The 13,864-nt window shown below is 31.6% G+C and overlaps 1 protein-coding gene across 1 annotated transcript; it reads right to left on the bottom strand.

Moving 5' to 3' along the window:
- Positions 1-2,895: 2,895 nt before the first annotated feature.
- On the bottom strand, positions 2,896-4,108 carry LOC147389855 (heavy metal-associated isoprenylated plant protein 39-like). The gene is made up of 3 exons (XM_086419543.1): positions 3,955-4,108; positions 3,467-3,542; positions 2,896-3,347 (listed from the first exon to the last, which is right to left on the bottom strand). The coding sequence occupies exons 1-3, from the start codon at positions 3,958-3,960 to the stop codon at positions 3,031-3,033; spliced, it is 399 nt and encodes a 132-aa protein (XP_086275669.1). The 5' UTR covers positions 3,961-4,108; the 3' UTR covers positions 2,896-3,030.
- Between the last annotated feature and the right edge of the window lie 9,756 nt (positions 4,109-13,864).

Here is a 13,864-nt window from a genome sequence, read left to right as displayed (position 1 = left end):
ATCATACTTGTAAAGCATGAGATTCCATCTTGACTTTGAAAATTAGTGTTAAGTTTTTTTTTTTATACCAAAATTTCAAAACAATGAGACATACTTGATAGGTAAAAAAAAATAAAGATTTGCCTTTTACAACCCCACATGGCATGAGAGAGTCTCCCCATCCCTAACGAATGTCTGGCACATTCCCCATTAGAATATGTAATTAATATATATATATATATATATATATATATATATATATATATATATATATGGACTAATCCCTACCATTGCACACCCCGACCCCATAGAAATTTCCTGGCATGAACATCTAATCCACCCTTGGGTGGACATTTACAATAAAAACAGCTTGATTGATTACTTCTGTCAATAGGATTTTGATCATTTTATAAATAATTAAGAGTTGAAAAAAATTTGGGTTTCAAATTTTTTATGAAAGTGATCATCTCTATTGGTTAGAAATCATCGATCAAGCCAATTTTTAGTTTACCTGCCCATGGAGCATTATTGTCAATCATGCATCCATTTGGTAGTTAAAAATGTTGATCTTGTGGAATGAATGATCCTACTTTAAAGTAAATTAATATAGAGAGAGGAATGCTAACGTCTAAGACCTCATGCAGGTATTAGCATTCTTTACCAAATTTTTTTTTCCAATAATACCTCTTCTAATTTTAGTCTTTTATCTTTTAATGAAAAAGACAAGAATATGTTAGACTTTTACAAGATAAATACATTTATTATGTTCTTAATAAATGTATTTGTTGTGTTGGCATTGATTGCCAAAATATTTAAAGTAAAATATTAAAACACCCTTATGTAAACAAATATTTATCATGTAAAAGACTAGCATATTTTTGTATTTTTCACTAAAAGATAAAATGAAAAAGAATATTATTGGAAAATAAATTTGGTGGATAATGTTAAGGTTCTCATAAGGTCTTGGACGCTAACATTCTTAATATAAAAAAGATTAAAGATAATTATACTTATATAGTGTTTTCTTCACATTATATTACAGGTCGTAAGTCAAAATAAAATAGAAGTGTGTCAAGTTGACAGTGGATGTAAAACATTCGCCTTCTAACATGAATCATAATCAGACTTTTCATTTCCTAGAATAAAAAAACATGAATCATTTAGTTAATTCTAAATCATTGGGATAAGGCTTTGTTGATGGCAAAGGATTCATAATAATTATTGAACTAAACTTTTCAAAGCTTGGTTCTAAAATAACTAATCTCATCTCAACTAATTTGTTAAATAATATATATATATATATATATGAACAGCGTTCCTAAGACTCATATTGGGACTCACATTGCGACACACCGTTTTGTCTTATATGGGCAAAAATATTTGGAATGGGCTGATTTTTTGTGAGGATGATCTCTATGGTGAGGAGATCATCCTTGCCAAAAATCAGCTCATTATGAAACTTCTAGACCGTCCAATTTTTGTTGAAAAATTATAGACCGTCCAATTTTTGTAAATCAATTTTGATGGGGTTAGAAGTTTTGGAATGGGATGATTTTTTGCCAGGATGATCCCCTCATCACAGAGATCATCCTCACAAAAAATCAGCTCATTCCAAACATTTTTGCCCATATAAGACAAAACGGTGTGTCGCAATGTGAGTCTCAATATGAGTCTTAGGAACGTGACCGGTCAGGTTCAAACAACAATCATTTCAACACACATATAGACAACGTGTTTTGTCTTATATGGGCAAAAATGTTTGGAATGAGCTGATTTTTTGTGAAGATGATCTCTGTGGTGAGGAGATTATCCTTGCCAAAAATCAGCTCATTATGAAACTTCTAGACCGTCCAATTTTTGTTGAAAAATTATAGACCGTCCATTTTTGTTGAAAAATTATAGACCGTCCAATTTTTATAAATCAATTTTGATGGGGTTACAAGTTTTGGAATGGGATGATTTTTTGCTAGGATGATCCCCTCATCACAGAGATCATCCTCACAAAAAATCAGCCCATTCAAACATTTTTGCCCATATAAGACAAACACGTTGTCTATATGTGTGTCGCAGGAACCCGACCCTATATATATATATATATATATATATATATATATAATATATATAGCTTTAGTTTTTTAATATGATCTGATGTAGACTGACCTAATGTGAGATTAGGCAGAGAATGCAAATTTAAATTGTAGATCTAGGACAAAATTAGTGTCCATGTTAGAAATTGTAGGTGATGCATTATATAAAATTAAAAAGAGCTAAAATACCAAGTCGACTCATTGAGAACTTTAAGAAATTATTTTTGGACTAAAATGACTTGAAATAACACTCGAAACAAAATGATGGGTGTAGTTGAGTAATCTCAAGATGAGTGATCTCCTACTCCGACTTCTCGTAATCTCCGATAGTGTAGACGAGATAGCAACAAGTTCTCTACCCTTATAAGGATGGAGCGACAAAAGTGTAAAAAATAATAGATGTCATTTCAGGAAAAACCATGGAGACTCTTTCTTGAGAAACGAGAGTAATACACTCGAGGAAAATCAATTGCACACAACACTACTTCAAGTGTTATTTCAAGTCACTATAGCAAAGGCTTTACATAACAAATAAAAAAACAAAAAAATATCTCTAGTCTTCTCTCATTTTGTTTTCTTTTTCCCTCTATTTAATTGTTGGAGTGCAATAAGAAAATATTGGTTTGCCAATAGAAATTCACAAAATGAAAATTAATATGATTGAATTCTTATGAGCCCTTGTTGACTCCCAAGTCATCTAAGAGACAAATCCCATCAACATCCCAGTCAAGTTCTCCTGTTTATAACCATAAGTTAGAACCCATTGAATCATAAAACGAGTATTTGAAAACAAGACTAGAAAGTCAGTCAACTCCAAACTCAATTTGGCTCCAATAAAAAATTCTCTACAATTGATTCAAATTCGAAATTTAATTCCTACACAAACATCCATAGATTCAAGACAAAACTAATAATTCATTCATGAATTATTAATATATATTTTTCTTTGAAATTTAATAATAAATTAACAGATTACACAAGCATTTGGATCGTCTTCTGCACTTGGAACATAGTAATGTGTGGTCAAGTAGGGATTATAGGCCTTGTAGGCCTTAATAAGGTCTTGAATTTGCTCATTTTCATCTTTCTTCTTGTCATCTTTCTTTGGTTCTTCCTTCTTGGGCTCTTCTTTCTTCTTCTCAGGCTCTTTTGATGGTCCAACAGAGACGATCTCTGTGTGCCATTGTTTTTTTCTCAATTTGCTCACAACATTTACGGGATCAATATCTCCTATCACTGTTAATTTCTTATCTTTCATGTCCATGGAGATTGATTCAACCCCTACAAAATACAAAACAAAAAAAAAAAAAAGAATTAATTTGTGTTCTTTTTCTTTCTTTTTTCTTAGAAATTTCTTATCTTTGGGTGAGAAAGAAACTTAAAAGAGAAGATGAAGTTACCTGTAAGTCCAGAGACTGTTTTCATGGCTCTCTGCTTGGCTTTGTCATCATGTAAATCCAAGCGCAACACTACTTTCTGCAACAACAACAAAAACCCAAACACCCAAAGATCGAATTAGAATCAATCAAGCTTCAGATAGACCATATAAATAAGTTTTTTCAAATGAAACTTTCAAGATTTCTATAAACTCTGTCTTTAATCTTTAATCTCTGACCCATATAAGCTAAAAGGGGGAAAGTTGAAGATGGAAAAAAGGAGAAGAGATTACAAAGATTGAAATCTAGCTTTAGAAAACAAAAGACTTGATTAATAAAGAATCAAGTAAAAACCCAAAAGTTAATTATCAAAACCCATGATGAATCATGTTTTAGATTCCTTAAAACCCATAAAGAGCAAAAAGGGGAAGAACCCAATAAAGATTTTTTGCTGGAAAAACCAAATAAACTGAGAAGCTGAAGTGAATTTGGATCAACTGTAAAAGTTATACCTTCATTTCTTCTAGATTTCAGTGATGGAAAGCAGAAATTAACAGAAATTTCAGAGCAGAAGAGAGAGAACCAAGAGAAGAAGAAGTCTTTGTTGAAGAAGAATGAGGACTGAGACAGATTTAAATAGAAAATTTTCCAGTCAAGAAAAGACACTACAGTGAATCTAAGGATTTTTCTAAGAAATAACCAATGGAACTGTCGTGGACCTACTCAGGAAGCTCGGACGAAGTCAAAAGATTCTGTCCATTGAAATAGTACCCCTGAGAAATAAAACTAATTAGTAAGAGCCCCTGAAATTTGTAAATGAATAAGACACCCTAAAGACTAGTCAAACTTGGCTGATTGCCAAATGAAGCAACTATGAAACTCAATAAGTGACTTGCCTTTTCGAGAATATAACAAGGAGAAAATCTCTTTTTAATCACCTGAATCATAAACCTAGTTAATGAGCATGGATATGGCAAAAATATAAGAGCATAATTCTTATAATATAAGAGCCGTTATTTTTTGACTCAAAAAATTTCACTCGACCTGTACTCGATTGATGTGGCATGGGCACAGAATCATAGATCTTTTTCTTCGGGATACACAAGGAAAAGATCAATGATTTTATGCCCTTATCATGTTAGTCAAGTACAAATCGGGTGAAAATTTTCAAGTCAAAAAATCATTAGTGATAATATAATTCAACGTATCTTTTATAAAATATTTTGGAGTACATAATCTTGGGGAGTGCAAGAAAGATATTGTCTTAATATTGTAGTTAGATGGTTCAAATAGAGACACAATTCTTGAGTACCATGTGATGGATACATATACCCATCAAACTAAAATAAATTTTTTTATAATATGATAATAAGATCAAGTATATATACTTTATGTACCTGATTATAAGACAATGAAGAACCACAATATTACTAAATTGAAGGCAACAAAATGAGGATGTTGAGATTGATGAGTGAAAAGACGGAAAAAAGATAAAACTAAAATAAAATAAATGTAAATGATAAATCTAGAGATAATTGTCTAAGATGGTTTGAACACATTTAAGGAAAGTCAATTAGAATCTTAGTTAAAAGAATTATTCAAGTTGAAAATCCAAGTGAGAAGACTGAAGAATTTGGATGGATGATGAAAATATAAATATGAACTCACTCTCAACGATAGAAGACTTAGTTTTTAGACATAATGAAACGAAGTAACATAATACATTTAGTTAATCCTAAATTTTCTGGATAAGATTTTCTTATCGTTGTTAGTTGAATATTTATAAAAAGTAAAAATAAATAAAAATAAAATTGAATAATAAAGCGAATTTGTGCAATAATTCACCAAAATGAAAAAAAATAATCATGAATTGGTTGAAAAACCTTGAATCAAAAAGTTGAATTCATAATGTCATATGGTATTAGATGTTATTCGTAAATTTTCATTTTCATTTAAAATATGCAAATAATTTGTGGGATTATAATCTAGTCTAATATTATATTAGATATAAATGACAAAGTAAGAGGGATTTGATGGATGTTTTAATGTTTTTATAGATGCTCATCTTTGGCTGATGGAGTTCCCAAAGAGTGCTGAACAATTTTTTTTTTAAAATCATTTTTATCTTTCCATAAGAAATCAATGTCGCTGTACGATAAGAAGGAGCCAAACCCTTACTAATTTAACAAGTCAAAAGAGGCTTCTATCAATTAGTTCTGTTTAAGGTACTACTTCTAGTTAGAAGTCTTTTTTTTATTTTCAAGAGAATCATTTTCCTCGCTAACTTCATAATTATTTTTACCCTTATATAGTAAAAGGTCATTTTGCTGAAATGGTAATCTGCATTGGCATTCCAACACCACGGCCCTTTAGATTTCATAGAAAAATTTAGATAAAAAAATAAAATAAAATTAGAATAATTCAGAATTTCTAAAATGGGCGACTATTGAATTTTTACATAACTCTCAAATTTAAAATTAAAATACAAAGGTGAAAAATAATTTAAGTTCATAGAATTTTGTCTTCTACAATCCTGAAACATCGGATCATGATTTTGAATGTCACAAATTGAGCCCAAAGACCCCTAGTAAGGGTGAAATCCTCTTTTTTTTTCGTGATTTTCTTGTTGGTAACGAACTAGATTTTACCCAATCATACGTGTCAAGACTGGTCCACAATCACATGCACCGACCCACTCAATGCATGCAACAATAATTGAAGAGGTGGTACCCACTTTCAAAGTCACAATCCAAAGGAAGCACACTCTTGTCCTTACATCGTACCGTTTGGCCGTTGGTGAGTGTGAATTCCTTACTTAGGAAGGCTAGTTGAACTCATTAAAACTGTTTTTGACGTATTGGTCAGTTATCTTACTTCATCTTGTCCCATAGATGAATTACCCAATTCACACCATGATTTTTAAACTCGTCTGAGACCGAGACATATTGTTTGAGTTAATTTGGTATTGAAGTTGAACGAGACCAACTGACAAAGTGTTTTGAGATGATTGTGTATTGTGAGGTAAACGAATCGTCTCGAACGATCTTTTTCAATATCTTAGGCGATACAACGAGACAACGAATAAAATGATTAACTCACGATTTAAACGAGATGTATCGGATGAGATTTTCAAAATCTTATTCGAGTTAACCGAGACAAACGAGTTAAAGTCTCAATCCTCTATTCTGTCACCCTCAAATCAATTTTTTTTTAATCGTATATTCTTTTGAATTTTTTTTTTTTAATATGAATCATTTCTGAAATTTTTAGATTTTTTAAATGATTAAAAATCATTATCTCAATGTCAAATAAAATGAGACATATCATTCGAGTCAACTCGATATTAGAACTGAACGAGACGAGACGTGATACCTGAGTTTAAAAACCATGATTCACACCGCTATGTACTCTTACCACGCGTAGCTTATATCAGGGCAATGAAACAACCAAACCGTCAATTAAGAACAAGTCAAGATGATGAGAAATCTACGATCCACAATGAGTTTATACAAAACTACTTATATGGTAACACGTGTTAACGTGTCTTACCTACCATTTTCGTAGCATAGAAAAAGACCTTATGATTTAAGTCTTATATTATGGGTCCCACCACATTTGACTGTATGCGTCAAGTAAAACGACAGTGGTGGGACCGGGTTTTATAGGTATCTAAAACAATGTTATATTTGAATTCCAATGTATCCCAATCAGTCCTGAAAAAAATTTGATTTCAACATATTTTAATAATATTTTTATATTTTTAATTTCATACAAATTCATATAAAATGTTTTTATCTTTTTTATTCCCTTTATATTTGTAATTGAAAAATAGATTATTTTATATTTTATATTTAAATTTTTTTAAAACATTGATAATTTGAAAATAAGCACGTGTTTGGATCGAATCGATTTCAAAATAATGAAATGAAATGGATCTTAAAATGAAATGAATCGAATTTGATTCACATATTCATTGATCGGATTAGATCGGGATATGTTTTAAAAATTTTTAAATCGGTATTGGAGTCACATACACGTGTACAGAATCGTATGACGTAGATCTCTTTTAGTTTGATGGAACATGATGTATCCTCCACACCTTTGTTTTTAATTAAATGTGGTCCCGCAAATTACAGCAGATCATGTCGTCAAGCTCATGTCTAATGTAGGGTAATTTTGAGGCACCCTCCAGCTTTTGATGAAAATAAGAGAAACCCCTGTGTTTTTCATAACATATATCTTGACTACCATCATCCATTAGAGATTAAGGAAAAAGACCTAGATGCCATCATCTTCAAAACTAGCCATAACCCTTTAATTGTCCACAGTTTCTAGTGTTTTTTTAATTTTCTTTCTAACATCTTCAACAGCTCAACTTATTGTAAAAAATTCCTTGATTTTTCTACTAAATCATAAAGGATTACATCAAAATTGCCCTATAATTTAAAATTTTCCTAGCGGAAATTTACTTGTCATCGACCATGCTCATCAATGAGGAGGGATCCTTCCATAACTTAGAAATCATCAATAATGCCAATTTTAAGTGCAAGGGAGGATTTTTAGTGGGCACTTGCCCTCATCAGAATTGTCAAAGTCTACAGATTAATGAGCTATTGCGACATATATTAATGACAAATAAATAAATCTGCCACTATTGCCCCACAAAAATATATGTTTCACTCTAAGTTACCCCCACAAAAAAATTTCTACTCTTAGTTGCTTCCACATGGGTAAAATCCTGACTCTACCCTTGTCTAGGTGAATGTCAACCAAGGGCTAGCCAGAAGTTTATGAAATTGACAAAGTGAAAAAATACAACCACAATACTAGACAACACGAATAACATTTTGGAGAATTTAGGAAAAAATAAAAAAAAAAATCAACCCCAAGGAGTTGGCTCAATGGTAATTTTGATTCGATAAGCGGTTAATACCCGTAAGTCATGAGTTCGATAACCAATATGAGCATTAATTCCTCAGGGACCACCTGCAAGGGCACAACCTCACTTACCTAGTGTGTATGATAAGGAGGCGTTGCATGTGCCTCAAGACTAGTTCTTGGACAAGATCATGCTCTATGGATTGGGTAAAAGCCCAGATACGGGCCCAATTCACTGACTGCAAAGATAACTAGTTATCGAGAAAAAAAAGAGAGAAAAAATATAGAAAAATATTGATCCTAGACACAAAACTATTAGTCTTTACATAAATTTTTGTTCATCACAGGAAAATCGTGATCAACAATTGGTTACCAATAATATTGATTAAAAATATATTGAATTAATAATGTCTTGGATAATATTAAGGGATGTTCTACTTGCAACCACCGTTTATGTTCAGTGCACCCACTTTACACCCAAAAATGTGTTTCAAGTGGGTGAATTAAGCACAAAGGGTGGGTGCAAATAGCCTGGCCCTAACATTAAAGCAATCCTCCATGGAACCATGTCATTAATCCTTTGTTATAAGAGCCTTGCTAAAATGAATTGAAAGAACACTAAAAGTAATATTGTCTGTGCAGAGAATCATCGATTTTCCTCGAGTGTATAACTAAAATATACTCTCTGTGCTACTTCAAGTGTTATTTCAAGTTACTTTAGCATTTTTCTTGTTATAAATGATTAAAACATCTTAACAAATTTTCTTTAAAAGTATCTTCCAAATGTTATTATTGGGTACTTCTAGGTATGTTCACTTCTGTTTTAAAAGGAAAATAGTAGCCTCAAACTGTGTTTGAATAAAGGCATTAAACATATTTTTGAGATTGAAAGAAATTTATAAATATTTCGTAGAAAATTGTACCGCTTTGTAAATGGGACAATGTGTGTTGATCTCTACGAAACCTATGTTTTTCCTCCTATCTTAATTGCAGTTGTGATGATCTACCTCAAATGTTGTTTGAGGTGCATCTTGATTTATTTCCTTTATGTTATTCTATGACCAATTTCTCTACAATTAGACCATAAATAGGCCCAAATACACCATCAGGGGTTAGCTGAGATGGTAAGAGCGATTGGATTTGCTCCCCAGGTCATATCTTCGAATCTTTATATGCCTCTCTACATAAAAATGACTATATTTAAATGCTGAACATGTGTTAGGGTGGTTGATACGTGTGGCCTGCCAAAGCACAAAAAAAAAGCCCAAATACTAATGGACCAACTTGGATAGGATTAGGATTTTGAGGCTTGATTAATACTAGGCAGCTCATCACTTGGCCCATGCCCACCCCCTAGCTCGGCCCATTGTCAGCCCTAATTACGATTTGTGGCCCATATTGAACTATTGTATGGTATGTTGGGTTCAGTTTGTCCAATTTAAATTTATCAAATGTCAACTATGGACCAAACCCCATTGAAACTCTAGTTTTTTGTTTTTTGTTTTTTTTTTAACATGGTATCCCATTGGTAAAGGACCATGACCCAGTCCATCAGACAGTTCATAGGACAGACCCAACCTAGGTTTTCCAGCCATACCCAACAGGACTAATTCATGACCACATGTACGAACCCACACAACACATGTGGTAGTTTATTAAAGAAATGATCCTCAGTTTCGAACTCTAGGTTTGGCATCTAGAAAACTCTCATTTGGTAACTGAATGGGCTCTGTCTTCCCACACATGCCATATGGACCATGGGCCGGACCCATGATGATGTTCGGCTCTCCTCATTAAAACTAAAATAATAAACCAACTATTAGTTATGTTTGTGGTCTCTAGTTCTTCAATTATAGGGTTTTCATCATTGAGTTTTGATCAAAATAATGATGTGAAAGTGGGTCTCAAAAAGTGTGCAGCTTAAAGACAAGGAGTTTGATTGCAAACCAAATCCCAGGAGTACGGGAATATAACTTCGCTAAAGGTAGTAGCAGACAGTACCATATTGTTCTAAGGGTGATGATGGGATCACATTAAAAGAAAAAGTTGGTGTAAGCCCGTTTGGATTTCATGATTAATTACATTCTTTACGGATACGTGTTATCGACACACAAACTTTTACTAATGTCACATCAATTCTAATGTAAATCACTAAAGAATTTGCACACAATTGGTGAGGTGTTAGTAAAAGTTGGTGCGGCAATAGTAACTCTCTTCATTATTCTATTCTTAATTTTTTATCAGCCTCACACACCTCAAATCTTACTCCATAGATATCAAACAATAATTTTTATGCATTTAATAAGAGATCAATTTTATTAGATCTGAGGATTACAAATGAAATCGTTAGAACCATTTTAAAAATCTTCATCAGACCTCAAAATTTGTCTTTTTTCTTTTCAAATTATTATTATTTTAAATCAAATCTAGACCATCATGATCATACAAAGCTGCGGAATTAGGTTTTATTTTCAATATATAAAATCTCTACTACTTGAAAACTTCAGAGAAAACCCACTACAAAGGATATGTTCCCTCTCATAACATGACACGTAATTTTTAATATTTATGTCATGCCCTTACTTTTTCATTAATATTTGGAATACCACCTTGGAGACACCACATGTGATGTAAAGGACAGGATTCTAATCTATCAAAATTTTGATGTGGGACAAGCGCATCAATTTTTTATACTTCTAAAATAATTTTTCTTCTCCAAAATTATAATTATTAGTAATTTACCTAAAGAGGTACATTTTCTATCTTTATAGTGAATTTTTTTTAACAATAACTTTTTTTTAATAAATTACTAGATCGCGATCATCATTGAAGGTTTATATTTTATCGATAAAAAAAGGCTTTATCCGAAGAATATAACGAAGATTTAAAGAATAAAGTTTTTAATCAATTTTTTTGTAAAATAATGTCTTGTACTTATTCAATGTATATTTTTTCCTTAATATCTCTATTCCCAATTTTCTTTATCTTTCTCACAATTTTTTTTTCTTCTAAGTTGCACAGTTGTTCTAATTGGATTGACAAGGAATATGTCTAAAGCAATTTTCCCTTAATTTATGACCTATAGGGGATAACCTAACGTTTTTACAGTCGATCTCATGCAACAAAAAATGGTATAATAACTAATTTACAGTTTCTTTATCATTTTCATGGAGATTAAAATTTGAATCAAATTTAAAAACTAAAAATAGATGCCCACATAGTGTGGTACTAAGCATGCATTGAGGTTAATTGTTCGTACACTTATTATGACTAGATCCAATACCTTCATCTTACGAAATGAGAAAAAAATAAAAAAATAATTTCACATTCTTCTTTTTGAGAAGTGAGGATTAGGGGAAGAGTGTGATCTTCTGACTTGAAAATTTTCACTCTCATTCAATGTGGCAAGGGCACAAAACCAGAGATCTTTTTCTTCGGGATACACATGGAAAAAAAATCCATAGTTATGTGAACTTGTCATGTCAACTGAGTGAAAAATTTTGAGTCAGAAAATCATTAGTGTTAGGGGAATGGGTTCTTTAATTCAATTCATCCATTATTTACTCATTAATTAATAATTGTTGAATTAAGATGATGGCCATATCGTTATCCTGACGTGCCACCCAAAATAGAGGATGATATGCGTATCCAACATAAAATGGTGTGTTATAAGACATCTCATCTTCCACTTTTTTGTTGGTGTCCTGTCAATAGCAATTCATTTGAAAAATGATAAAAAGTGAAAAAGAAGGGAAAGAAAGAAGTTAAAAGCTGTGATATGAGATATCACCAAACCATTATATTATATTATGAATAATGATTTTGTCTGACCCACCCCCACCCCAATACCCCCCTGATGTGGGATGTGTTAGAATCATAGATTTTTTTTTTCTTGGGATAACAACTGCACATATGTATGGGATGTACAGTTGTGTATCCCAAGGAAAAAAATTTATGATTTTAATTCATGCCATGTTAGGGGGCGTGTGTTAAAGAGGGTGTCAGAAAATCACGACTCTTACCTTATTAATATACCCAAAGTTACAATATAAAGACAACATGTCATCCTATCATTTGATATTTGTTATATTGAAGACCCCTTCAAGTTTTAGTGGAAATTAGAGTGGTTCTCGTGGGTTCAAACTAATGAAAAACCTCTTGATTTTGGTATCCCATGAGAGTATAATGTAACATGAAGTGCCCTCATTTTCAATCTTAGTAAAAAACCTTTGATCTTTTACTAAAATATTAATATGTCTTTGATTTTTAGCTTTAGATTTTTTTACTCTCATCACCAATCTAAAAATTCTTTCTCCTTCCATCATCAAATCTCAAAGAACAAGATAGGATTTTGGATGAGGTTGAAGATGTTCAATTTGATTTTTGCCAAGAGATGGAAATTGAGGGGTTGAATATAGAGCTTGAAATATATATTTTTTAAAACATATCTTAGAGATTGAAAACAAGTAGAAAGAAAAATAAAAAATCAAAGGTTTTATAATGAAATTGAAAATGAGGGAGTTTAGATACCTTCTATCTTAGTCTATTTGGCGAAACCTATCGATCATTTTGAATCATTGTCTCTCTGTTACCATTGTTGTCGTTGTCGAGCAACAATCAAAAACTTCAACGACCTTACATTAGTCAAGAGTTTTGACTTGGATTTTGTCGAGCGAGATTTGAAATTAGCACGTCCAACATTCAATTTGTAAAAAACAAGTGGAGTCTTAATGGTGTATTTAGTGGTGGAGTTATGATTTTGCTCATGCAGGAGCAATTAAGAGCGGATTTTTTTTTGTCAGGTAATATCGATAGTTTTTTTTAATCCATTATTGTTATCTGTCGCAATAATTTATAAATTCTTATATATTTCATAAAAATTCTTGTGAGAGTAAGTGCCTCTACTGTAAATCTACCTTGAGTGTGTTCGTAGTTTTTGCCTCCCTAAAAAGCAAGTTTTTCTTAAACTAGTGTATACTTTAATATATTGGAGTGATAATAACTAATACAACGTCCTTAAAATAGGGATTTCCCCCAAAATGTTTGTAACTTATGTAAGAATTCTAATTTCGATACAGTATTTATTTTAATTTTTAAAACATGTTTTCCCAATGAATTGGTTACTTTTATAATTTACGAATTCGCTAATAACTTATCAGGGAGATCATTGATATGACAAAATCGTTGGTATTTTATCAACGAATTCATAAATTATAAAAATAACGAACTCACTGAAAAAACATATTTTGGGAATTAAAATGAATAATACTGAACACAAAATTTCGTCATATTCAAGCACGAAATGGAGATTCACTCCCTAAAATAAGTGAGCTTCTATTGCCACACCAACTTTTACTAACAGCACCCCAAGATGTGTGTTAAATCTACGGTGATTTACATATGAATTGGGACGCTGTTAGTAAAAATTGGTATGGCAATAGAATCTACCTAAAATAATAATATACAATTTGTTTATTAATTTATTTTTCTTTAAAAAAATGAAAAAAATAAAAATAAATAAATAAATGTATAAATTTCGTACCA

The sequence above is a fragment of the Akebia trifoliata genome, chromosome 12 (assembly GCF_017979445.1).
Source record: "Akebia trifoliata isolate Shusen 1 chromosome 12, ASM1797944v1, whole genome shotgun sequence".
NCBI lineage: Eukaryota > Viridiplantae > Streptophyta > Magnoliopsida > Ranunculales > Lardizabalaceae > Akebia > Akebia trifoliata.
This window is presented reverse-complemented; position numbering and strand designations above follow the sequence as displayed.